Source organism: Toxorhynchites rutilus, chromosome 2 (genome assembly GCF_029784135.1).
Source record: "Toxorhynchites rutilus septentrionalis strain SRP chromosome 2, ASM2978413v1, whole genome shotgun sequence".
In the NCBI taxonomy this organism is placed as follows: Eukaryota; Metazoa; Arthropoda; class Insecta; order Diptera; family Culicidae; genus Toxorhynchites; species Toxorhynchites rutilus.
In genome coordinates, this window is record NC_073745.1 from 223,288,728 (window position 1) to 223,316,541 (window position 27,814).

The window sequence follows — 27,814 nt, forward strand, 5'->3', positions numbered from 1 at the left end:
TGGAAATGGTTACGATGACATCGATCACGAAGTTTGGCAATGTGCGGATAATTACGCAGCCAGAGAGTACCCTGTGAGTGTTGGGAATTCGCGACATCTGCTATATGCAGTTGATCTATATGTTTGTGAAACGGTCTTGTATAAGAATTTAATGCTTTCGTGTTTATTTCTTTTTCGTTATTAGTTTGTTTGTCTCGTCCCCTCATTTCACCATCGCCCACCCTCGAAAGATAGTCGAACACTAGATGCTATCCCTGGTCATTCAGGTGAAGGTGGAAGCTAGCCACAAATGGCTGCCACAATGGCGCTCATTTCTTTCATCTTCCTCCCTCACCTCTCGCCCGAAAATCAATTAATTTTGCGAAACAGTGTGAAGAAAATGATCGTTTTCGCACACTTCCCATCAAGTAATATCAACCAAACTCTAATCGATTACTCACAAGATATTAAATTTTCATCTGCTTTCGCACCGTATAGTGAGCAAGTGCTCTGAAAGTTAAATTTTCGTTTTTCAATCTTCTGCAATGGTTTTGTTTGTATTGGTGGAAGCATCGTTATTTTTTCGACACTGATGCCAAACAACATCATCGAAACAGCTATAAAAACCACTCAATAAAATGTTATTCCGGAGTCATAGCGTCCCATGTCATGAAAATCAATAGAATAAAATTGTGTTGATATCAATACAATTATTATTTTTACGTTTAATGGGTCTATAATGTAAGTTTTAGCAACTTTAACATTGGGTAAGAAAATTGTATTGCAGAGCTCGGAACACTGCCACGGCTGCCTATGCTTTCAAAAACAGTAAACGGAAAAGTATTAAATTCAATCTAAATGCCTCGGCCAACGAAGAGAAGGGTTAAGGCTTTCCAATATGTGAAAACAATACGATCAACGAAGGAAAATATTAAGGAATTATCAACATCGAGTTACTATGCGGAAGAACTTGTTAATACCAAAAGTGCCCCAATTCACATGTGTTATAAATTTGCTCATGTTACGCTCGCGTATAATCAGAATCATATGCAAATGCACCTTCTATATATATTTATATTTGCAATTGTTCATCGGAACATATCGTTCATACATTTTACTTTAGTATTGAATTGTTATTTGTTTTTTTTTCAAATGTATTCAAAGACTCGTGTCAATGAAGTGCCACACAGTCTGATAAGTGAATTGATCTATTTACGTGTGCTTTGCTCTTCTCTCACAAACACTATTACCCCATTTTTACACGAGGGTTTACCTATACTACTACAATGGCTAGCTTCCACCTTCACCTTAAGGCTTACAAATAAATTAATTGGAAAAAATAGGCTTTTGCGCAGAGTTCCAAGAAACATTTTCGAATATAGTTACTACTGACTAGCTAAAGCTAACTAAAGTTAATTTTAAACTTCACATTTTTGTCAAATTGTCAAAATATATTTTTTGAAAGGCTACGAGAGTCGGTTTGGATTATCTAATGCGGTGGTGGCCAACTTGCGGCCCTCCAGCTTTGTTCATGCGGCCCGCAGCCTGATTTGAAAAATGATGATTTTTCTTCCATCTGAGTGATGCATGAATATTTTCTATTTATAACAAGTTAATGTACCTAACAATGGTTTTAGGCTTAATTATCTCCACCAAAATAGGTTTATCAGAAAATGATCATAGTTTTTGAACTTCAATAGTTGGGCAATGTTGTTTGATCTAGAAATGTAACACGAATTACATTTTTCTTAGATTTTTCAACTGGAAACCGGAGAAATATTTATTGCACCTGTAGTATATGAGTGTGGCTGATTGTAAAACACGTATCATGAATTTATTTGGCAAACACTGTTAAATTGCTGTCACAATGATAAATTCCTAGATGAAATATTACGTAAAATAGTGCGAACATCGTGTGTTTCGTTTGTATTTCATATAAAGTATAAATAATTTGCTACATGAAGACAGAGCCCTTTGGTGTTGCATGTATTGACATATACTTATATATTGTATTAGAACAAAACCATTCCTACTACTACTTCTCTTAGGCATGGTAGAGTTTTATGAAAAGCACAACTTGACAAACCTGACCCAAAAAAGCTGGTTTGCTATTCTGTTAAATATACAGCGCTACTGTAGACATCGTAGTCGCTGCTGGAAATTCACAATTTGTCAACTACATGAAACACACAATTAAAAAACTATTTGAAAATGGCGAATAAATAAAAAAAACAAGGGATTTATCTGCTGAAAATCACGACGATAATGATGATCCCGATTAGCTCGAAATTATTATTGATGATACGCGTAAGATATAAATAAGAAATAAAAAGTTCGGTATGTACATTAGCGATTTCGGAACTGTATCAAACGCTGTTGAAAACTATATAGAAACTGCTATACGCGATATCCAGATCAGCAACGACATACTACTCCGCATAGTAGTTTCAAAACAATTGATTTTTATTTCAAGCGATAATTCCAAGAGTACAAAAATTTGTTATCTAAACATATAATTTTTAAACGACTTGTTAATGAAACTTATCATTATCGATGGGCCTTTTTATTAAAAACATAATGGGAGTTACAGAAAGACAAAGATAAATTTGTCAGAATATACAATATATCGTTTTAATTACATGATATCCCTGAATTCGATTTCAGAAAGGTTGAGGTAAATTTACTAGGATCTTTATTCACGTGAATACATTCCTTTTAAAGCAAAGTACAGCAAATACGTACAGTGTTGTCACGTTAAGTTATGAAATATCATTAAGGATAATTATACGGTAATTCAAGTAAAAATGAAAATATCTTATAATTTATCAAACATTGCATCGCTCACCCAATCATCACATTATATTTACATAAACTTAGATTCAAAACATATGATGAAGCGCCGTATGCTCCTGCTTCAAAATAATGTCGACGATATTAATACAAAAAATGTAGGTTCTAGCTGGCTCAAATGAAATACGCTTGAAGATTTTTTTTTATCCCATTTATTTATTTATTAGGCTCATTAGCATTTTAGCTGTAACAGAGCCGGGTTTTAATCGTGTACATGTACATATGTTTATGTTTCTATAGTTAACTGTAAAGTACACAGTAGTTAGTAGTAGCCATTTAGGTGTTAAGTTTTCTGTTCCATTACATTATGGTAAATTACACAGTAGTAGCCATTTCGGTGTAAGGCTATTCTTTCTGTTCTTCCATTGTTCAGCAGACCGGACAGCGGAGACAGTTGATATTGATCATTGTTGGGTTATTTATAGAACAGCAGCCCGATGTTTCTTGCAGAGCAGAGCAGTTGTATGGATGAATCGATCTAATTTCGACCGTGGATCGATCTCCATCGCTGATGATGTTTGCGTGGACGTAGTTATTCTATAACAACACAAAGATGGTCAATTGAGGGTCCTGAGTTTGAACTCACGACCGATCGCTTAGTAAGCGAACGCGTAACCAAGTGGCTACGAAGACCCCCTACGCTTGAGGAATTATTTGCATTCAAATTCAGTAGCAACCTATGAATCTGAATGATTCAACGGCAAACCGGCCCCTGAATCTCATATGAGGGGCTTAGAATGCAAGGAGTGTAAGTGACTTGATCGATTTCTCTTCATCAACTTTTTATTTAGTTAATAACTCGACTGCAAAAACGTTCCAAATTAAGTTTGCTATAGAATCCGATAGATGAGGTTCTAACCTATCTTCCACATTGTCAAATACAGCTGGGAATGTATTTGCAGCGAAGTTATGACCAAAAGAGAGAGTCGATGTAGAGAAATCGATCAAATCACTTACACCCCTTTCATTCTAAGCCCCTAATATGCTACTGAACCAAATATACTGCTTACAGCCTACGTTCAGGGGATAAAAAAGAATTGCTAGACTCTCTCGAAATATTCTCACGACTTTTTAGCGTTATGAGTATAAGTAGAGATGTCTAAATTTCTCGTTTATTCGATTATCGATTAATCGTGAGGCCTTTTTAAAATATTCGATTCACTCGAATAGTTGTCTTTCAGTATTCGATTAATCGAGTGAATATTTATTTTTTGTAATCAAAACGAATAGAGATTTTAAATAAAAAAGATTATGATGTGATAATTTTAAAAGTTACCATAAATATAATTAAAAAAAGGCGCAGAACAAAGGTTTTTGAATGGAATGGTATTTCAGTATATTGATAAATTCACCATTTCATGATTTTTTTAAAAGAGCACATCATGAAAATGAAGTACCATATTTTTATTGCGCCAACATACAATTTTTTGTTCCTTCCTTACCTTCCTTGCAAACTTGAAATTCCAACGGTCAGAGTATTCCTCGCTTTCATTGGTATGGCTCCAGCCACGCATTCTCCTAGCCGCATTCCGAAGAGTGCTCTGAGCGGTCTCCCTTGACAAACCATCGACGAATTTCCGCCAATATCCACGCTTTTTGCTTCAATCAAGCCTTTTAGTTCGATTTCTAAAGATTGGTACTTTTGAAACCATCCAGTTTTCTTCAATTTTTTGAAAGCGGATAATTTTTAAGGTATAACCTTTGAACGCTCCTTGTGCCACCAAAGTGATGGAGGACGACGTCGGAAAGTAGCATGTAGCATTCTTGTGAGCTTGAAGTGCGCTATCGTATAAATTTATATTCTTCTAGGGGAACGATTGAAACGATTGCTTCAGATATTATTTCCGCAAAATTTTATTCTTTACAATATTTTTCGTGAGGTCATACGTAATATCGAATTACTCACGAGATCTTGATTTATTGGCGATCAATAAAGTTATTGGTAGGTGATCACTACCGTGGGGATCTTGTATTACCTTCCAAGTGCAATCCAGGGATAACGAAGAATCCCAGAGAAATATGTCTAGCATGTTTGCCCAAGCAGGGGGATTGGCTATCCTAGATGCTTCCCAAGTATTCAAAATTATCATTTGAAAGTGCTCGCACAGATGATAAATCAATCTTTTTTTTATAACATCGAGGCATTGCCGGAGCCGCGGCTAATCTTAGGTGACTTCAACTCCCATGGAACAGCATGGGGGTCTCTCTATGATGACAACCAAAACAACCATGACAACCATCTCTATGATGACAACCATGACAACCATGGTTGTCATCATAGAGAGACCCCCATGCTGTTCCATGGGAGTGCAAGTCACCTAAGATTAACTGCGGCTCCGGCAATGCCTCGATGATATAAAAAAAAATGATGGCGGCCTTAATACCTTCTCGTACGATTGATTTTCGAAAGAGTTGACCAAATGCAAACGCAAACGTTCTCAATTGGGCTGTTCACAGCGAGACTGTTGATATGAGGCTTCCTTTGTTGCGTTATTAATAGTGCCAATTAACGATGCAGCAGACCGAAAATGTGAGCGGCAAGGGACTAGGATTACCGACACATGATGATCGTTGCGTGGACATAGTAGCTAGGATAACACACTAAGATGGTCAGTTGAGGGGCCCTGAGTTATAAGCTCATGATCGTTCGCTTAGTAGCGGACACGCAACCTATTAGGCTACGAAGACCCCTAATATTTTAATTTTAATTCGTAGCCTTCGTACTGAGACTCGATGTTGTACGTGAAAGGGTTGGGCATTATTTATACGAAAATCCCGCGTTCTGATTGGTCGATGGGCACAAGCAATTTCTGCTCTCCCAGTTGTTTTCACCGCATTTGCCCTTTCTATACATACGGGTAGTGTCTCCAACTTGATTCGCCGTGAGTCAAAGATAACATCAACAATTAGCCCTATAGCGGCCAATAGACGTTCAATATTATTGCGCAATATTTTGATTCATACAATAAAATTGTTCGTCTAGGGCAGGAACTCTCAAGCTATTTTGGGCAAGAGAACCCTTTTCCAGAATGATGTACCATCGACCCCCAAAAACTTTGTGGTTGGTCAAGTGAGTAATCTTGATATCATTTTCTCGTCAATAAATAGACATAAAATTCAGAAAATATGAAGTTTAATTAATAATTATTAATACAAGTTTCAACAATAATACTTTCCACAAAAATTTTAGCCAGCAGAATCCCTGGTTTAGGGGCTTCATTATTGCCCCTAGACGAACAATTATATTGCTCAAACCAAAATGATTGTGCCATATTGAACGTCTATGGGCCGCTTATCACACAATTCGAGTGTTTCGTGTGAGAATCTCCAGGCTTGGGAATACACTGAAACTTCTCGTTCATCAGTGATGAGCCAAACAAATGCACGCAACAGATTTTCTAATATTCAATTCGAGGCGGGTTCGCATTTGTGACATTTTTACTATCATCAGTAACGAAAGAAAAAAAACATGTTTCGGATTTAAATAACACTAAAACTTTGCTTTATTTTCTTCCTCGCTGAGGCGAATACAGTACTGGTTTTCTCCCCCACCCCCACAATCTCTGTTCTAACGCAGGGTTTTCAGCAGTTTTAAATGTGATGGCATTTTATTCGGTCTTTAATCTGTTGTACAATTATTTAGCAGCAGTTTTGGTTTCCGTAAATGTGGTTGCAGTGATAAGTTAGTGTGCTGTTTTTTTTTGTTGTTGTTTTCTTCACGATTCCGACGATGATGGAACGAAGTGGTTGTTTTACTTCTTTCGATGCCCACACATGCTGCCAGGTCTTGTTTACTTCTTTGGATAGAAGGAAATTTTCCTAGTTTTGAGTGCAGCCCACTTATATCGCTTCAGGTAGTAAGCCAATGAACCTAGAACCAGGAAAATGCCCAGCGATTTAATGCCCATACGCTTGCGCTCGTCATGGCACGGATCGGAGGCCCACACCAGGAACGTGGAAACATCCTTGGCCAGCTGACTGGCGGAGGGTGGGGTTCCATCGCTGTACTCCGCGGCCTGTAATTGAATATGGGCAAGGGTGCGATGGAATCGAGTGTTATGGATTGGATTTGAAACAAATACCTCGGTGTACAGTGCTTGGGCCATTGAAATAGCGCCTCCTGGAAAATATGGATTGTAATACTGCCCTTCACGCAGTACAATACCGGCTGGAGCATCACAGTAACCGGTTAACAGCGCGAACAGATAATCTTCCCCGCCGTGACGAGCCAGCGCAATGTAACTAAGATCCGGTGGGTAAGCACCATTGTTGGCAGCACGAGCCGCCTCTTCGTTCGGATACGGACTTGGAAAATAATCCGACAGCTTGCCTGGACGCATGAAATAGTTACCGGTGTCATCGGGGCCATCACGAACCTATTTAAAAAATAGGTTAAAATCAATTCATTGAATAAAACAACATATTACTCGAAATGTACCTGTATCTCGGCCGCCTCAGCCTTCGCTTCGGCTTCCGTATGTGTCACATTGACCAGATTACGATAGGCAATGTATTGCATCGAATGACAAGCAGCGCAAACCTGCTTGTACACCTCGTAACCGCGGCGAACCGATGCAGCGTCCAAGGAATTGAACAAACCTTTGTGGTTCCATGGTAGTTCTGTTGGATGCACCTCGGTTCCAGACGCCGATACGGACTGTTCCAGAGCGTACAATAAAGCTCCTGCTCCTCCCACAATGACACCGCTAACGGTCGCTAGCTGTATAAAAGTGAGGAAAATATTTCAAATGGTTAGTGGACATATGAACGCAAGTGCCGAAACAAATCGATCTATCCGATTTAATTTAGGGTTTGATTTGACAACTGTTCAACTCACCTTCTGACTTTTCGTCCAGGCTCGGCTTGTCGAGGCATTCCTCACCTACAATGGTAAGAATATCTTTATTTATATAAAATTTACCTCATCTTCTGTGCAGGAGAAATCGCGCTTGACGATCGCACCGCGGAATTTTAATCCCGTACTACACAAAAATCCGGTTACATAATCCCGTTGAAAACAATCTTCATGAACGTAAATGCACCTATTATGTATGTTTTGCTGTTATGTATAAAACAGAAACGATGAATGAAGCTTGCAAATAACTTCAATTCTACAATGTATCCAAATCCTATTTTCAACAGCTGATACAATATAACCAGATTTTCATAATCGCCCTACATCGAGCACTGCACTCTGTCTCCCGATTACACAATCAAACTTGATGCAAAAAAACGACAGGGCAGCGTTGTGGAATTTTCTTCCGCTCTTCACCTAAACGGAAGATTACTAGATTGGCTGCCGCAGACGGACCATACCGACCTTTTGCAAGGTAACTCCACTTTTCGTGCTAAATAAGCTGGATCCACAAATTCTTCCTACGAAAGCCGCCATGATGGACTGCGATGGGGAAAAGTGAAGGATCTCTCGCGTTGATGGTCGTCTTTTTCCTCACTCACAAAAAGCTGTCAACGTGCAGTCGACTTTTCGTTGTGTTGAGGAAAAAAACGAAAACATTGTCACGCTGACATGGAATAGACGCGAATATCAGGGTGTGTATAAAAATACTGCTGCTCGTCTTGGTGGGAAAAACAAATGTTAATCTGTCACACTGCAATTTAAACTACCATAATAATGAGAAAAAGGGATTTTCTGGAAGGTTCATAGTATTGGCAATCTAGCGCAAAACGTAAACGATCGGTGAGACATCTGGATTTTGTTTTTGAACTAATAAAATGATGCTAATGTAACCTAAAACTCAAAAACAAATCACGTATTTTTCACTTCCGGACTTTCCAAGGTAGTACTCACATGCAGAAACCATGCATTTTTCTAGCTGTTTTTGATTGTGCTCTCGAATTTCCTTCTTTGATTCAACCATTGTCAATATTTATACAGTTTTCACTACTGAAAGTGGTAGGAAAATAACATGTTAAATATAAAATTGCGCAGAATTAAATTTCTTCCAAACTCATCGTAGTCAAACGATGTTTTATGATTATAACATTGTAATTTATGGAAAAAACTACAAACGTTCCATGATCTCACATTGCAAAATATGAAACCATCATCACTTTCACCGCAGCGCCTCCTAGGTGTAGCCAATTTTAAAAATATTGTCGTTTATCCGTTTAAGGCCGTCGTCGTTGGCTTGACGCAAAACAAAAGTTTAAATAATCCATCCGCATTTGTGATAGAATTTAATCTCTATCATGTGTACAGGCTCGAAGACAGTTGACTCAATCGGTCCGGAATACTGATTTTTTCAAAAATGTCGCGAGAATCAAATAATAAATATAGCGTCAGGTAATCAAATAGTGATAATTTGAAAACTAAACTGAGAATTCTTTTTAGCTCTGAGCATTTCTACTGATCCCATGTTTTTTTCTTCAACCCTGGAGTAAGTTGAAACCATTGAAAATCGACTATTTTTTAAACTTTTTTGCATATGCCGGACGTTATTTGTCTGTGATTGCTGTATGAATGAATGATAAATTCAAAAATTTAGAATCATTCATATTTCGTTCCTCAGTATTCCTCAGTTCCTCATGAGAAGTCAAATTTGTTAGAACCCCCGAATACTACAGACTTTCTGTCAACCTACATTTTGGTCGGGTCTGCCTTCTGGTGCAAAAAATGATCCAACTGAATCGGCGTAATGTGCGCACATGCATACCTCTCCATACTGATTAAGAAGCCGACCAAACTATCGGCCGACAAATCAGTCTGCAGTCTGCGGGGCTCTCAATTTTACAACTAGGAGTCATTCAAATATTACGAAACACATTTTTTACTATTTTCGACTCCCTCTTCCCTCCATAACATGTAACAAATGGTCATTTGCATAAAAATGCTGAGACTTACTTGGATTTATTTCTAAACAAAATTCCACAAGGCATCCCGTCCTCCCTTTCTGAGTCCGTTACGTAATATTTACATATTTGAATGATCCCTTAAACCTAATGAGTAGCATTTTTGAGTGGCTCTAATTTAATAAGAAAGTGTCTAAAATAGTATGCTTGATGTTATTTTTCGTATATTATTTCCTAGTATGTAGTGTCCATTTTGCGTGTATCAGACTAATCCCATCTCATGTGCACCAAAACTTTTTTTTTCCCAATGTTTATCTGTAATTCCTTCAATTTAGTGTTCGATAAATCAGTTGTAGATAGCTCTAGAAGCAAAGCCGAACATTAAACTTATGATAGTTCGCGTTTCAATTTACCCCGCTCTACGGGACAAGTTGAAACAATGGATATGAAAACTAAATATTTCCAACATAAAAAATTTTCGGAACATCTAGGATGAATCTCAATATTTTTTTATCGAAAGTCATCTGTCATACCTTGTATATGCTGCAAACAAATTAATTTAGTGATTTCAAGTTGAACCTCGAAAAAATCGTTTCAACCTGCCCCGGTGTACCTTATATAAGAATATAAAACCAAAGACTTACAGAAACTATGTTACGTTTTCTATGTTACTCTATTACCTATTTGATACTGAAAAGTTAATTTTCATCCAAAATTTCTATTCTAAAAGCGTGTTTATTCCGCTATTCCATTTTTGCATCACAAAAATTGAATACGAAACTCAATGTCGTCAATGTCAAATTGCGCGGCAAGGTTGCGACATTTGCACAACTCGAATGGATTTGAGTCGAACGGATTTCAAAATGCAAAATTGCGTTTCGTTTCGCTCAAGATTCTTGATCCATTTGCAAATAACATGTTTCTCCGTTACATGAAATACACGTTCGATACAGAAATGTAAATTTTTATTCATAATTTTTTTTCAAAGCGAATCCACCTGAGAATCTATTACCATTTTCTCTTCACACAAACGGAACAAGAAGCTTAGTTCCGCAAACGTGAAATCCAATTGAACTAACAACGATGTGATTGTAGAACACAAGGTAATTAATTTTTTTCTCTCACAACTTCAATATTTAAAAAATTTTGTTCATCACAACATTGATTTACGGGCAAAGAAGAATACTACAGTATGAAGACAGCTCAAAGCAGACTATATCTTTCTAGGGTTATGCGCTTACTAACACATCTGGCAACCCAATTATATAGATAAATGAGGCCGTTTCGTCACTAAGTTGGTTAGGGGAGCGGTATATGAAATCAGTACGAGAGGAAGCAGAGGGGGAATTATTTGCTTGAAGAAAACCCAACACAAAACACGACAAACAAATATTCAAAAGTTGGGTGCCTAAAATATTTTTTCGGACTGTTCTTAGAATCTGTCGATACATGGTTAGGTTACCTTCAATATTTCAGTCGATTTTATTCCATGTTTGATATTGTTTGCCATTGCTGATAATTGAGAGTAGAAAACAAATTAGCGTTTGTAAGAGAGCTCATACACTGTTTGATCGATGCCGAATATTTGACACTTTTTGACAGTTTGATCAACGTGTACTGATCAATAATATTCGACACAAAATACAACAAGCAAATATTCAGTTAATGGATGCCTAAAATATTTTTTCGGTCTGTTCTTCGAATCTGTCGATACATGGTCAGGTTACCTAGAGTATTTAAGTCGATTTTTTTCGATGTTTGACATTGTTTGCCAATTAGAATAATTAAAGAATGGCAAATAAAATAGTCTTTATACAAATTTCAAACCAAACTTTATCTGTCAAAAAGTGCCAAATATTTGACCTCCGGACAAATAGTGTACGGCCACCGCGTTCATAGTGTTGCAATAGTAACTTTAAATTAACATCCAAATTTAGCATTTTAATTTTAAACAATACAATCAAATCATACGAGTCTACCTACCTCTGGAAAAAATGTGACATTTGACACTTCTGTCAGACAATTCGTACATAATCGATCAAACTTTCCTGTGCGCCATTTTGACTCGTCATCATCATTGGAAATCGATCAAAGCATGACCAGCAAAAAAAGGATGGCATGTTATCCACCGCAGCCAACTTCAGGTAGTTTTCATGTGTACGCGTACGGATATATTTTTCCGCTGTTTTCATATGGAATTATCTTCCGTCGCCACTTTTCTGTTAAAATAAACATTCAACTAGTTTATTGGTAGTCAAATGTTTTGATTTCGGATTTAGTGCGGTATGTGATGGTACAGAAACCCGTTCACTAATGTCCCGTTACCAGTGTTTTCCTGTTTTGACTTCTGCTGCCCTCTTGCGAATTTCTTTTCGATGGTGGCTGTACATTGTGCGGTTTCACTTACACATTTGAACATATCGCTAGTGTTGCCAACATTCTTGATTTGAAAATGTGATTCTTCAGAGACTCGAGTGTTGGAAAATAATATTTGTACAGTTTGAATGATTTTTTTTTTCAAATCAGTTTTATGTTAATGTTCATCTATTTATCGCAAAGTAGTAGTAACTGATACAGTTAAACATTCCAACCAACTTACATTTACTATGAATTCACGTTGGCAACACTATATTTCCAGCTGTGTGTGCTGCCGTTGCAATCATCATCATCAGCGGAACAATACTAACAGCAGAAGTTTCGCCGTCCATCTTTGAATCGTAGCCTGCTGCCTCGAGCGCTTGTTTCATCGTACGTTCGCATTCGTACGCCATAAAGTGCTGAAGAAGGATCTCTTCTCGGAGTGAAAGCGTATTAATCGTGTCTGTGCCGAGTAGTGGTGGTTAGGAGGAAAATTTCCTTCAATACTTTTCCCGTCGTATGTGATCGCGTTTATCGCGAAATTATTTCATCGTCTGCAGAATCATCACCATCAGCCAGCCAGTTTGCAGACATTGGATACCTTCTGGAAGTTTTATATGTGCTAAAGGCAGCTCAAATTACTCGAAGCCAAAATGAGCTGTCCAATGCCCGAGATTGGCTCCTGCATATCGCTCATTTCGAAAGCCGACATCCGCTATGAGGGACTGCTATTTACCGTGGATCCGGATCGTTGCACGATTGCTCTAGCGCGAGGTAAATATCACACCGCTGGAATCGATAGAATAGGTCAAAAACTTCTTTTGTTTGTTACCTTTTTGAAAAAAGCCATTGTTTGAAAGCTTCTTTTTCGTCATCTGGTTTAATACTCGAGTTTTTTTTTTGTGTAGGCCAATGGTAGAGCGACAAGAGGAATTAATCTAACCTCATTCTCGTTTGGCTCATAATTGCCTACTTTGGCTCGTAGAAATGAGAAAGTTAAAATTCTCTTGTGAAGGACAGACTGTTTTGAAGGAAAAAATGTTCTTGTCGCACTCGAAAAGGATTTTCTTTAGTGCAGCGAAAGGTTTCGATTGGTTAAGCGATTTACACATTGGGTAGACAGTTTTTATGTCTGTGTTGGTGTGGTTGTGCTTTTTTTTACGAAACAAAATGTACAACCTCATTACGTGTTTAAAATGTTTTTTGTTTGTTAATTCAGGTTTAACCAAAACAGTCAGAAACTTAGCCGAATTTTAATAGCAGCATATTTTGTACGATTGTTTGGATTGAGAGATTTGTTTGATAGTAGACCATAACGTACTGGGGAAGAATTCAGAGTAGAATGTTTATAGCCGGCTCAGCAAACAAGAATCTTGATAACGCGAATAGACTTCTCAGCCGTTCGGTATTGCGGAGCACGTGTAGTTTAAGTTCGCCGCTCAATGTAATTCAGAGTATAGTTTTATACCTATCTTACAATTTTAACATTTCATTTAGATTTTTGCTGTTGCTCATTCTATTATTGCTCAATTGCGCCAATGCACAGACAATAATGTTGAATCTTGATAATCAAGTGGCGATAAGGGCCGATATTTCGATTCTTTCATCTAGAGCTGTATAACCTTCTTTGATCTATTTAGAGAAATAAATTGTTATTGAACATGATTGCTACTGCTTGGAGAAAAATTACCTCATTTCTTTTCAAAGCTACCACACAAATTTTAATCATAAATCGATCAATCTCCGAAGGAAGCCCAAACAAAATTTCTGGATGTCATCTACAGTGTACTGAAACCTTATTGCTTGCTTACAATGGGTTGTTTTCCATAACCAAATACACGGTTTCCATATGGTTGTCTTCATTCTTCCTGCCATCTTTGTCTGCAATCTAGATGGTGTCAACCGTAACGTAATTATAAACTGTGACTTTGATCTAGGTCCGAACTTGTTGATAATCCATTTCTACCAAAATTAAGTAATATGTAGTGATGAAACGGACAGTAGTTTGGCAGGATATCCAGCAAGCCTCGAGGCCAGATAGCCGGATATTTGGTTCTTTATTTGCGAATACGAAACTGGGAGAAACTGCATATGTTCATGAAGCAAATCAAGGATTACATTTTGGGGATTAATCGACAATTTTTTACATAAAAATTATGAATTATGAATAAATTTTACGTATAGAATGAATATCCATGATTAGAGTATCAAGCTTTCTGCAAAGAATATTGAGCAGTTTTTTCTGTTATGGATTTAATAGCACAAAAGGTTACAATGATGAAATAGTACTGCACTATCCGGTATCTCTTGTTGCTCTAAATTGGGAGTTGTCAACAAGAAGTTTGATTGTAGTATACTCTTTCGGTCACTTTCTCGGGATAGATGGTTTTCGCCATACACTGCTTAATTATGTGGAATATCCAATAAAGCGCGATGCGGTGAATCACGAGTTGTTCTCAGGTTACCCAAGGATATCGTCGCATGTCGAAATACGTGAGATAAAAAAAAGAATTGAGAGGCTTAAAAACCACATAATAAATTGTTTTGAAATACATTGGAATTTCGGCATTTTGCCGGAGTCGTTATGGATTCTTTAACCCTTTACGGTCGGAATTATTTTCCCTGGAAAGAGATCCTCTTATCTATCCACGCAATAAATATTTTGTTCATACCGAGAACCGTTACCTATTATTCATAGAAACTTGTTATAAATTCGTGAAAAAGTTCACTAGACATAAAAATTCGTTTATAAAAAATGTAAACTATTATATCGTTGAGTACAGTATTTAGTATGATTTCTTGCTACGGTGGCTGAGGTGAATCACCGAATATTGTGCGATTCACATAAAACGTTACGGAAAAGAACCTCCACGTTCCGTCAACGTCTCCACCAATTCACATATGCAGTCAATGCTTGCAACAGCACCGTCTCGTCAAATGTCAAACGAATGATTTGTTTAATGTTATTCATGGAGTCGCCCCCTACAACAATTTTAAATTGCAATGCCCTCTTTCGAATCAGCATGCCTAGAATCAGTTCTAAGTTTTGAAAAATTCAATGAAAATCATTGAATTCAATTATTTAATGCTTAAACCCCGTAGTCCCGATCTTATTAAACAAAAATAATATATAGATTATTTCTCTCAGCTAGTCGCGAATGATTCTCACTCCGAAATTTGGAACTGAGAGATATGTTGACATAAAAAGTACAGTAAGTTACTCATAATACGACATGCCGAGGCACCAAAACTAGCCCAAAACTTATATGTATTTCGTTGGAGCAGACGAAAAATCGATTTACCCTTTCGCTACGAGTGTCGTCTATAGACGACATCCGCGTGATGAGCTGTGTGTACGAGCGTCGTTTTTAGACGACATGAAAGTCATAATGCACATCGATCACACCAGCGCGATGTGCATACTTTTCGGTGCAGTGCTCCGAACAGCGGTAGCACTTTGACGGAGGACACTGCCGTATTGATAGGGTTAATTGTTAGAAAGGTGTTCTCCAGATGGCCAGGGGAGTAATCGGAAATTTTTGTCTTAAAATTGCACGAAACGTCGATATCTAGTGTCATCTCGAAATTTTTTTATGTCAAAAATCGACACTTGGACTTGTTTTTTCAGAATACGAAACGATTGTATGGTTTTAGGTACCAATAAAAATAGTTATCTCGATTTTCCATTCTGAACTTGCTGCAAAATGTTGATTTGAACGATAATATAGCCTTTGCAAATTATTAGCTCATTTGAACTTCATTTATTAGTGCCACAGACGTAAAACATTGAGTTTTTTGAAAACCGAAAAATCACCGGAAATCGGGGTTTAAAAAAAATATGCCAAATGTCTCACAATTACATGACACGTCGAAATTTACAGTTATCAAAAAAAAAAAAATCGTCAAAAATTGCAGAAAATTTTTTTTCGTCAAAAATTTTGTCAATTTTTGACAAAAAATTTTCGAGATAACTGTAGATCTCGACGACTAATGCAATTTTAAGACATTTGGCATCGAACTTTTTTTTTGAAAACCTCGATTTTCGGTGATTTTTGTTTTTGAAAGAAACTCAAATTTTAATGTTTGTGACACCAGTAAATGAAGTCTGAATGAGCTATCATGAGAATCAACATTTCGTAGCAAGTTCCGAAAGAAAAATCGAGATAATTATTTTATTGGAACCCAAAACCATACTTTTCGTTTCGTACTCCAAAAAAAGTCCCACAATGCCGATATTTGACAATTTTTTTTTTTGAGATGACACTAGATCTCGACGTTTCATGCAATTTCAAGACATTTGGCATCAAATTTTTTTTTTCGAAAACCCCGATTTCCTTTACTCCTCCCTTGGGTGATTTTTCGGTTTTCAAAAAACACAAACTTGACCGCTGTGCGACACTAGTAAATAAAGTCCGATTGAGCTGATATTTTGCATAGGGTAATTTTTCGTGGGAATCAACACTTTTAATCAAGTTCCCTTTGAAAATTCGGAATGGCCATTTTCTTTGGCACTATATATTCATATAAACCGCATAGTTTTACTAGCAACACCGCTCCATCCAATGAGGACGTAATTTTGCTTGTATCATTTCTCGCTCTGCACTTGTCTGTGCAGTGGTTTTCGCTATAGTAGAACGGGACGATATATGCGGTTCAAACTTGTAAGCAGGCTTCGAAAATGGTGTGCGATGTTTGGTACAGCTCGAATATGCAAACAATATTCGCTCCTCTCTTGGTTTAATCATTTAGTGTAACACAACTGATTACTGTCATTCATACAAGTATCTGAATGATCCACTCGTGTTTGGTTATATGTTCGTGAGAGGTTACTTGCATGACACATTGTGTATCATTCGATTTTGATGGATATCCTCGACGATCCTCGAACACTGATGTTAACATATCAGAAATAATACTTAAAGTACTTAATTTGAAACGATTTTGTTGAATCATAATTGAATTCATGATTTCTAATCAATATTTTCATTCGCAGTGAAATCGTATGGCACGGAGGACCGCGAGACACAATTTCCGATTGCGCCGCAGAACCAATGCTACGACTACATCCTATTCCGTGGTTCCGATATCAAGGACATCCGGGTGATCAACAACAACCCGGTGCCGAACGATCCGGCCATAATGCAGATGCATTTACCACCATCCGCACAGCTTCCGCCGATGCAGAACAAAATGGGTCAACCCGGATTCCAGCCGCAGCAGGCCTTTATGTTGCCCCAGATGGGACCCAATGCTCCAGGTCCGATGGGTGGTCCCCCGCCAGGTCATCAGCCGATGGGCCAACCGTATAGCTCCTTCGGTGGATTGAACAATATCGGAGGTATGCTATCGAACGATTTGGTTAGTAAGAGTCCATTCCCTCCTGGTGGGCCGGTCAATCAAATGCAACCACAGCCTCAGCAGCAGCAGCAAGCACAACAGCAACAAGCACAACCGGGTGGGAACACAATTGTGGTCGGTGGCGGATCCGCCAAAGCGCCTGGCTCTGAGTTGGCCAGTCTGTTGGGTCCGGATCTGCCACTACAGCAGCCGCAGTCGACACCACCTTGTGCTGTTGGGACAGGGCCGCATTTAGGATCGTCGTCTTCGTCGGTGATCATCGGCAATGAGTTGAAAGATCAAGGTGGGAAAATGCGCGGTAAACGCCGGAATAGCATCCTTTTTTGCCAGATTTATTTTTTGGGTTTCGTATCCCTACTACTCATACAAACATCTTATCCCGATATTATTTTTGACATCCGATCATGATAATTGTTTGGCTTTCTTAACAGCAGATGTAGTTTAGTGTGTGGTCTTTTTTCTACCTATTGTACAGAGCTTTCAATTATTTCCACCAACATTTATGCATCTATTACAATTGGCAATGAACTACTTGAGTAATGTTTCACTTTTGGATACTACTCAGAGTTTATGTTTCATCCATTTTGCTGCATTGTTGCAAAAGTCATGTTTCATTCACCGTATGGTATTTCAATCACCCATCTCATTCGTCCATTTTGATTTCTTCAGAACGAGTAGTGTTTGGTACAGTGGATTCTGGATAGTTTGTTTGCGATTTTGGGAATGGATCGAATAGGGTGCGCGCATGGTTTGAGATATAACCCAAATATTTTTTAAAATCCAAATTATGTTCGAGCCGTGTTGATTGCATAGAAGTTCAGCACTCAAAGGGATACAGTTAAATTTTATAGGGGTTCAAATTCCGCAGTAGGAAGATAATGACATAGAGTACCAGTTTAACAAGATAAAATAGTGACAACGCAGTAAAGTGCAGGATGATTCGATTCCAGTGTAGCTTTAGAAGGGTAGACATTTCGATAGCATGTACAAAATGTAAATGACTAGTTGATGTGTAGAAGAGTAGAAGAACAGAGCTTTATTCCGGATGTCTTTGGATTGCGTTTGTGTTCGAAGCTCAATTGGGTTTCTGATCCGTTTGAATAGCAAATAACGGTGCTTCGGATGCAAATGCTCTTCGACGAGATTCAGTATAAGGCCTACAATTAGAAAACTAAGAACTAACAGCAGTAAGTACAAATAACCTAACGAACCTGGTATGTTCAGACAAGAACGGTTGAGTGACTTCATTTTATAACCGAAACTCTGCAGTAAGTTGTTTTTAGTGCATCAGCCAAATTCGTAGCTTAAATACCATTTTATTGATCTTTACCATAATCAACGTCAATGTCGTTTACATCAGTGGTCGATGTTTTACATTTAATTTCTTCTTGCCCCTTCGCTCCAAAGTAGTATTAGGATTTGTTCGTAATATTTCTAATTATTTGCTTTGCTGCCTGCTTGCTACTACTCACAATATACTGTATTTGAGTTTGATTTTATTACACCGCCCTTCTCATGTAAATCGAAATATTAGTAGTTACAGAAGACCCGCGTCATCGATCAGATGGGATGACTAATCTATAGAATCGATTTTAGATTTGATGGGTAGTGGACCCGGTGGTACCGGTGGATCCCGCTCGACGACGCCTAGCAATTTGATGTCGCGTAAGAGCCCAACCGTCGACATGGGCGTGCAAACTAACCAACATCAGCAAGGAGGTCCACAGCAGAACAATAATCGGGATGTAAACCGTAATAGCGGTGATGGATCTGGTTTTGAGCGCAACAATCAGCGCAACCGAAATAATAGCCAAAGGAATAACAACCAACGGGAGAGACGTGACTCAGGCAAGAATGATGGTCAATTGAAAGAGAATTTCAACAAGGTACTCCTTTTACGACTAAATATCTTTGTTCTGTAGTTCATGATGTTTTTTATAACTATACGTTTCTGTTTCATATTGTAGAATATACAGAGACAAGGAGGAGGTGTCAATCAGAACCGTGGGTGGAACAATAATCGTGGCAATAACCAGAATAACGGCAATAATATGCGTGGTCGTCCACGAGGTAGAGGAGGACCAGCACAGGTAATGTGAAATGTATATCATAGTTAGCAGAAAGTGAAAAAATTAGACATCTATTATATTTATGATTTTATCACTCGCAATCTCTCTCACATTATTTGTTAATTTTACACATTATTATTCATCCACATCCCATTTCCAATTTATGTTATTTATAGCTTCGCTCGTCATATTAGTTTTAAGATAGCATAGCTAAACCTGTAATCGTACACTCGCGATATATTGTTGAATCGGCTTCTGATTAAATTTAATTTCCTGAACACACTTGACTCACAGTGATTCAAATATGACAACACGTATCCCTTCAGTACACTTTTTTATGCATGTAAACTAGCACTTGTGCAATAGATAATTTCAGCAATATTAGCTGAAACGCACAAGATCGAGAAAAAAGAACCTTTAGACACACCATAGAAAACAAAACTGAAATCGTTATTTTATTTCTCTTCTCTCCGTTTTTTGGATCCGCACTATCATATGTGTATATTCGCACCAAACCATGTATTGGATTGATAAAACAAAACAAAAAAACCGAGACCATTTTCCAACGCCACATCTAAATTTGCGTCCCTTGTCTGTGGAATGAAACATTTCCTCGTCTCTCGAAATTAAATTCAATCAAAAGGGCACCAGCAACCATTTTCGCCGAAAGAGTGCTACGTCTAGTGATACCAATAATAAGAAACAGCCTAATAACAGCAATCCTAATAACAAGAAGCCTAATAATCAAAAACAGGGCAGCGGCAACCGTGCGAAGAATACTCTCAAGTTCGAAAATGACTACGATTTCGAGCAGGCCAACAGCAAGTTCGAGGAGCTGCGTTCCCAACTGTCCAAACTCAAGGTGGGCGATGAAGTCAAGCCGGAACAGGTATTTTTTTGTTTTGTAATTTTTTATTTGCGACATACACCACCCACATTGGAGGAGCGTTTGCTGCTCTCACATACGCACATTCACATTAACCATTGAACGAATAACGAGATATATTGTGATAAATATTCATTGTTCCATCAAGAATGCATCCATCGTACAGTTCTACATAACAATTTTGATGATGGATTTCGTTTGCCTTTTTATAGTACTGCTGTTCCACTTCCGTGACTAAAACATAGCAAACCTACAATGGAAGGTTTGATAGGTTTAGAAGATTGAAAGAATAAGCAAACGTCACAAACACATCCGGAACAATATTTTTAGATCTTCACTTCAACCAAATTCTTGCTTATTCGATTCAATCGCGTCTCCCTGTCTATTGGGGGTTGTTCAAGATCATGCGCTAATCGAGATTTTTTTCTTCTTGAACAATTCTAACTAACGTCACAGCTGACCAGCGATGGTATCGACAAGAAGGATGATTCTGGCAACGAAACCGGTGCCGGTGAACAGGAGCAGGAAGAAGAGGATATTTCGTGTTACGATAAAACCAAGTCGTTCTTCGACAACATTTCCTGTGAGGCGATCGAGCGTGCCAAGGGCAAGCAGCAACGCACGGATTGGCGACTGGAGCGCAAGTTGAACACGGAGACGTTCGGTGTTGGTTCGACTAGACGTGGAGGGTGAGTGTAATTTTTTTAAATTCTTTATTTGGGAGGCTTCCAGCCTCTTGGGCTGTGCTTCTCCGTTTGCTGCTCACTTGCCGGATCAGATGACAAGGATGTCCTCGGACCATGACTCGAGGCCAATGGAGAGCAAGTCGTGCTGTTGAAGATGCTCTTATTCCTCTTCATCGTGGAGGGGAGGGAACAAGGGTCTTCGTGGTTGATCCATTGTTCACGCGTTAAATCCTGAAAAAGAGTCATTTTTTAAGTAACAGAAAAGCGCTGCTACCCTCGTTGAAACCTCGCTTAAGATGTCTCGTACACTCCCGCTGATTCCATAGAGATTCTGCAGATTACCATATTTTGGGCAACCTCAGAGAAAATGTTCGACGGAGTTGTGAATTTGTCAGAGGTTGCAGAGTAGACGGAAAAGTCCTCCGTTGAACCGTGTTCGGTCAGCGACCAGCCCTCAGTCTGGACAGGATTCGTTGTTCTCGTATCATTTTAACGTCCTCGAAACCTGCATTTAAGCATTCAAAAAACTGCCCTCTTTGCGAACCACCTTTCGGAAGAAAAAGCCCGAAGGGAGTTGATAGTCTACAACTTCATGTCGTCAAGCGACACCTCCCGAGCGAAAACGGTTCGATGTGACCGATTCCGGCAAATCCGCTTCGATCCCTGTGATGTCGCTGTGTCCGGGAACCCACATGGACACAGTGTTGGGCAATAGATATTTCCTAATGGCCTGTACCCATGAGGGTTTGAACCTAGCCGCACCGATAGCATCAATGGCATTCACCGAATCGGAGGGGACCAGCAGCGGCTTGGAAAGTAGGATTGTGGTTGTCTCGAAAATGCCAGCCACCTCTCCCGAGAAGACCTGGCCGATGTCCGCAACTTTTTTGCTTAAAGTCAGTCTGTTATTACCGTCGCTTACCCCAAATTCAACTTCTAATGGTCCTTTTGAGCCGTCCGTGTACCAGATTTCGCGAAGACGGTATTTTTCTGCTGTGGTGACCTTAAAGTTTTTATAGTACAGACCGGTTGAACTCTTTTACGCGGTTTTTTTTGCGTGTTTTTTTACAAGTTTTTCTTAAGCGGATTTCCCAATTGACGCGGATTTTCCAATTCACCCGTTTTTTTTTACGCGAATTTTCCAATTAATGCGGTTTTTTTACGCGGTACCCGCGTAAATACCAGAGCAATATCACATCTCTTCCTCAGCTCACATTTCTCTTTTATACTCCCTCAGAGCATATTACGGTAATTAGTGTATGTAACGGAGGTTTGCGCTTATGAAGGAAATTAGTGCCGCACGTTATCACGATTCTTACGTGGATTTCAGGTGTTGGGTAACGGGGAGCTCACCGGGCGGTACAACTGGACGGGTTTTTTTACGGGCAGCGCTTCGTGAACGTCTTTTCCTGTCTACTTAGCTCTGGACGGTCCAACAGTAGTACTGCACGTGCATTGGCTGTAGAGTGTACAGATCACAAGGGAATCTTTTAGCAGCAGCAGATGACCTCATTCGTGAGAAAAACCGAACTATAGCCACCAGTAACCAACGAAATTGCAGGAAAAAATTACGAGCTTTTTATTTCCGATTTACGTAAGGATAGTCCCATTTGATATCTATCATAAGGTGACATGTTTTTTTACGTGAATTTTCCAATTAGCGGTTGTTTTTACGAGGTACGTTTCCCCCGCGTAAAAAAAAAACTTAGGTGTACTGATCTTTTTTTTTGCTTGGTGATTTTTGGATTTTTTGTAAAGGAAATCGAAAAATCAAATTTAAAATAAAATTATAAAGCATAAAAACACAAAATTTTAAGTTTCTTCTTGTGACAGGTCACCTGTTCGTTTATGTTGTTCGGGGTTTTATTCTACCCAAGGCATTAAAATATAGGGAAAACGAAGACAAAACACACGCCTGCCTATAGGAAAATTAAATAAGCTATTTAGGGACATTTACACAAAAATAAAATTATGCACCCAATTGATAAAAAAATAAACTCAAATGAAACGAAATAAAAATTCAATAAATAAAAGACGAGCTAGCTAGAATTAAAAGGACGGCGCACAGGCAACAAACACTACACGAATCCAGTGTTCATATACAGCAGCCACAACACTACACGCCACAAAATAAAAGGCTTTACGTTCCGGTCGGGGACTGGTCCAGCGGCGGGCCCTGACACAATACCGAATATACCTGTGAGTACTGTAATACCCAATAGGAGCTAGGGAAGTAGGTCAGAACCGAGTCAATAAACGCCGTCTCGTTAGGTAACCTATATGAGTGTGTTTTCTTCTACTAGCTAATATAGAAAGGCTGAAATTGAGCAAACTTTGGGAGGGGATATAAAGAGTCTATGCGGGCAGTCGGACGTGACAGAAGGCTTAGTTTCATACCTCTAAAAGTTACATGGTTCCATTTTACAACTGCATTCTACGCATTTTCTTATCTTTCAAATGAGCAGCATAACTATACTAAGTAGTGCACTTTCTGAATTAGAGTCAGTTCAAGACAAAGCACTCTCAGTCGGCTCAATCCGTTTAGTGATAAATACGGAGAGTTTGAAATTCTCAAATATGTATTGTTTAATTTAATTTTGAATACATAGGTGATAGTATTTAAAACAAAACATTCCTCCTGTCCACGTTGACTCAGTCTATACCTCCCCTCCGTGGACAAGTCTGGACATTTTCTTACCCCCTACCCACTAAAGCTGTCCACGTGATATGTGGACAGCCCCTTACACCAATGGCTTTCGTTATAAAAAACACAGCTTGGTCAATAATGCGTTCACAAAAAAATTCGAAAACACTAACCTTCAACTGTATATGCAGGGTAATTTCGATATAACTTACCCTCGATATAGCTTCACTCGATATAACGTACACATTTTCAATGTGTAAAAAATATTCTCGGAATGGGTACAGAGAGTTTCATGTCAATCTCACAGGTTTAACAAAGGCCACTTGGTGGCCTGGGTAAAGGTTCCCGAATTTTAATCAGAGCATTGGAGACCCCATAAAAACAATCTATCTGTGTATTGCGCTTTCTGAATAAGCTGATTATAGTCTCATGTTCAAAACCATATCCCACAACCAGGATTTTCCATATGAAATTTGTATTTTTGCATTACATGCTCTGCAATATGGCTTGAACGCTCTGAACTTTTGGCGTGGTCAAGAGTGTGTATGATGTACTGAAACGTTTTCGTGAACGTTCAATTGTTGTTCTGATGGATCAGAGGATGCATTTTAGTGAAAAATACAACGGAAGCCATAGTGTGACCAAGGTTTTCATCGCAAACAAGACAATGGACTCGAAATTGTATAGGAGAGAGTGCCTGCAGATGAAGTCCAATGAAGATTTGGCCAGATTTGGTAAGCTACCACTACATTCGACGGGTGCTTCAGTGGTACCCCGTGACAATGGCATCGATTACATTGAAAAATATCTCAATTCTCCCAATTAGCTCCAATTCCGCCCAATCGACAAATTTTGGGCAATTGTGAAGCGGAATTGCGTAATTGGTGCCAAAGTGACTCGGGATTCTACAGACATGAAGAGATCGTGGAATAAAATGGCCGCTGAAGTTGACCAACAGTAACTTTGAGACTGAAAAAAGTCATTGCCAAATTTATTTTTGTCTGTGTTGAATTAACGAATTTTATTACATGTTTATTGGAATCATGAGAAACTGGTATTTAGAATAATAGAACTATTTATGTTGTATTAGAAAATATTGAATCATAATTTCATGGGAATTACAACATGTCTTGTTTCGTTGCATTTCAGATACAACAGACGTGGCGGATATTACAACCGTGGCCCGAATAACTATCGTGGCTATAATCAGTACCGTGGGGGTAACAACTACCGAGGACGTAGTGGTAATCGTAACAACCAGTCCAACGGTATTCCCCACATTAACAACGGTCGCAACCAGCAACAACAACAACAGCAGCAACCATCCCTAAACCAGCAGCAACAACCTGCTGTTATAGAAGTGGCAGCGGGTAAGCATAGTGCCAGCATAACTTGATAGCAAAAACAAATTGAAAATAATGAATTTCACCACTCGTTCCAGGCAAATAATGCTACACAACACCAACTACAGATGTACTTTTACTTTTAAAAAGCTGACCAGAGTTCCGTTAAGCTTACCATCACAAGAAAGATCAACCGAAACAAAACGAGCACATGGTATGGTCATGGTCCCTGTGGTTGAGATGTAAATAGAAGTACACAATGAAGTGAACGAAAAGAGAGATTGATTATGAAGTCACCAGCGAACGCGCATACATTGTTGTCCTCTTATATCAGGGAAAGCTTAGCCACTTCACTACCCTCTCTAGCACCTCATATGAAGGATCATCGACAGCAGCCATAAACCAACTAACTGAATTGAGTGGACTTGAGAGAAAATGTACAGAATCGTTTGTTTCTACGAACAAAGAGTGAAAGTCACAATATTAAGTAGTACGAATCGTTCTCCTCTTGCCAGATCAGTAAAGGAGAGTGATGACTGGAATAAATGCAAGACAATCGGCCCGTCAACAGTTTGTAGCAAATGGAACTGAATATGAGAATAACATCGAACGTGTGTGGATGTCCCCACCAAATGTCAAATTTGCAAACAAAACATCAGAGGCAACCTTGCGTGTAAAAAGGCATTATTAAAATCGTTTTCTTTCCCTTCGATTCAGCCATACCGCTCGATGGTGTGCAACGTGAAGTTTGGTTTTCTATTGCTGGCAACAGAAAATCTTCTATTTTTTAATGTAGTGGCATAGAGGACAACCCAACGCTAGAGGAGAGGAACAATGATGTTGCGTACAGTAATTAGAGAATTCGAAAAAAAATAGAATTTCGCCGTTCGATTTTTTTATGATGAATGGAGAACTCGTAGTGATCGAAACCAAACGCAGGAATAACGGAATTTGTATTCGGAGTAGAAAGAAGTGAAGATGAACGAGCAACTTATCGTGGGAAATTAATACTGATAAGCTAAGCTACAATGCAAAGCTTCAAACTAATATAAGATATTCACTCACCTTACCGCGGAGGAAGTTAAAAAGAGTGAAGATAACGATGAAGAAAATGATGAAGAATTTATTTAGCGATTGATGGAAACAATGAAATGAGATGGGAGATGAAACAGAGAGTCTCAGCACGAAGCGATCCGGATTTAGAAATTTGGTCGTACGTTCGGGGGAAGCAGCCGAAATGAAACTTTCCTTTAATCGTGCGTTATAGAGTACCTAGGGAGCAAACGGTGCGTGAACAACTTCTCGCTATTAACAAGTTCTCTTTTTCTGTATTATTTTTAATTTAATTTCCGTTTTTAAATATGAAAATGCATGTTTTCCTGGAAAAAGACAACTATATATTGCTTGCTTCGATTAAAAACAAAGCAATAAGATTTGATTTATGTTGATGTTCTCAATTTTTTTCTCGCGAATCGCAATATTTAGTATTTATCCGGTGAGCTTTCAAAATAGTGCAGAGCAGAAAAAATGAATGTTATTTCAACAGGTAGGCCCGTAATCTCGCATAACATTTCATTGGAAAAGATTGTAACATGAAGGGATATGGAACAAGATATGTAACAATTAAAATTATGAGAATAATATTGAATAATTATATATATCATATTTGATAGAAGAAATAATAGGGTGACAGTTATTTCAGAAAAAGCTTCACACTTATACATCCAAATCGGAAGAGAGATGAAACTATTCACACGCATAAATATGATAATGCCCGCTCCCAAATACAGTAAATATTAGCTAAATGGTGTAAATCGAAAATAGGGAGTAAAGAGGCGATAGACCTGAGGAGACTTTGAATGAAACCACCCTTATTAACTATTAGTTCATATATATGGTAGAAATTTGTGGAATCTAAACTCACAGATACATACAAGGAATAGAAGTACAATTGTAAGCTGGCTAAAATTCCCGAATCGCCCCCACCATAAATGGGCTCCTAACTGCTGACGCGGGTGATGTTCGGGATGATTCAATGAATAATGGGAGTGTCATAATGCTAAGGATCCAGTTAATGGAAGAAGATGGTCAAATATGTGGATAATGATTTTTTTCTGATTTAGGAAAATACACATTATTTCATTATATAATAAATTTATAACGGAAGATGGGAGAGACTTTTTACTAACAAGTTCCGTATGGATGAGGTGCCGTCGTGATTGGGAAAGGATTGAATAGGATAATATTAGTTTTCCATGCTGATGTGAAAGAAGATCGAATGAGAGAACGAATAAGCTTAAACATATTGGAGATCCTGAACGATGGGGAATGGCGAGAGGATAACAGAACAAAGCTTATTTTATAACAAGCCCGACATATGGACAAATAGTAACCCCGAGGGAAACAGAAGTATAGATCGGATTCGTATATGTGTAATATAAACAATGTTGCTGAGAGAAAATACGATATGATTTCCACAATATGCAGCGAAGCAAACGCGTCATTAGAAGAACGATATAATGAACATGAAAACAAAGCCAAATTCGGTCCAATAGATATGCGAACAACGGATGTAGATGTTATTTTATCATTAAAAAGCGCGAGATGCCGAATGCCGCATACAGCGGCAAGCATAGTTGACCAGCGTTCTACGTGACAAAACTACTATATTTCGAATGAACGTAAGAATGGTGCCCGGTTCATATATTATCGCGATTGGGAATAAAAAAAAACAACAACAGCTCTTAAAATCGTGCTTCTCTCCGAGAAAACACTCTGAATCGTTATTATATTAAACAGGAACATAGGAATAGCGTCGGATGTAATATCTT

The 27,814-nt window shown here is 38.5% G+C and overlaps 2 protein-coding genes across 6 annotated transcripts; one reads left to right on the forward strand and one right to left on the reverse strand.

Moving 5' to 3' along the window:
* Nucleotides 1–6,301: 6,301 nt before the first annotated feature.
* On the reverse strand, nt 6,302–8,322 carry LOC129767511 (cytochrome c1, heme protein, mitochondrial). Its single transcript, XM_055768495.1, has 5 exons — nt 8,150–8,322; nt 7,667–7,711; nt 7,268–7,549; nt 6,912–7,205; nt 6,302–6,845 (listed from the first exon to the last, which is right to left on the reverse strand). Exons 1-5 carry the CDS (start codon nt 8,219–8,221, stop codon nt 6,621–6,623), a joined length of 918 nt encoding a protein of 305 aa, XP_055624470.1. The 5' UTR covers nt 8,222–8,322; the 3' UTR covers nt 6,302–6,620.
* A 3,459-nt stretch (nt 8,323–11,781) lies between these two features.
* On the forward strand, nt 11,782–27,535 carry LOC129767585 (protein LSM14 homolog B). Of its 5 annotated transcripts, none has more exons than XM_055768626.1 (9): nt 11,782–11,922; nt 12,278–12,771; nt 16,991–17,335; nt 18,940–19,241; nt 19,323–19,445; nt 20,068–20,313; nt 20,767–20,999; nt 24,790–25,010; nt 25,082–27,535. In XM_055768626.1, the coding sequence occupies exons 2-9, from the start codon at nt 12,651–12,653 to the stop codon at nt 25,087–25,089; spliced, it is 1,599 nt and encodes a 532-aa protein (XP_055624601.1). In that variant the 5' UTR covers nt 11,782–11,922; nt 12,278–12,650; the 3' UTR covers nt 25,090–27,535. The 5 variants fall into 5 exon arrangements, with proteins under 5 accessions (XP_055624601.1, XP_055624603.1, XP_055624605.1 ...); XM_055768628.1 differs by having other exon boundaries at nt 20,068–20,286; XM_055768630.1 differs by having other exon boundaries at nt 20,179–20,286.
* The last annotated feature ends 279 nt before the right edge of the window (nt 27,536–27,814 follow it).

Bases quoted from the DNA above. Each gene is read 5' to 3' on its own strand.
- LOC129767511 (XM_055768495.1), bottom strand. From the start codon at position 8,221: ATGGCGGCTTTCGTAGGAAGAATTTGTGGATCCAGCTTATTTAGCACG. The intron at 7,712-8,149 runs GTCGGTATGGTC...TTACCATTGTAG, and splicing joins GTGGAGTTACCTTGCAAAAG to GTGAGGAATGCCTCGACAAG. The intron at 6,846-6,911 runs GTATTTGTTTCA...ATTCAATTACAG, and splicing joins CCCAAGCACTGTACACCGAG to GCCGCGGAGTACAGCGATGG.
- LOC129767585 (XM_055768626.1), top strand. From the start codon at position 12,651: ATGAGCTGTCCAATGCCCGAGATTGGCTCCTGCATATCGCTCATTTCG. The intron at 19,446-20,067 runs GTAATGTGAAAT...TTCAATCAAAAG, and splicing joins GTAGAGGAGGACCAGCACAG to GGCACCAGCAACCATTTTCG. The intron at 21,000-24,789 runs GTGAGTGTAATT...GTTGCATTTCAG, and splicing joins GGTTCGACTAGACGTGGAGG to ATACAACAGACGTGGCGGAT.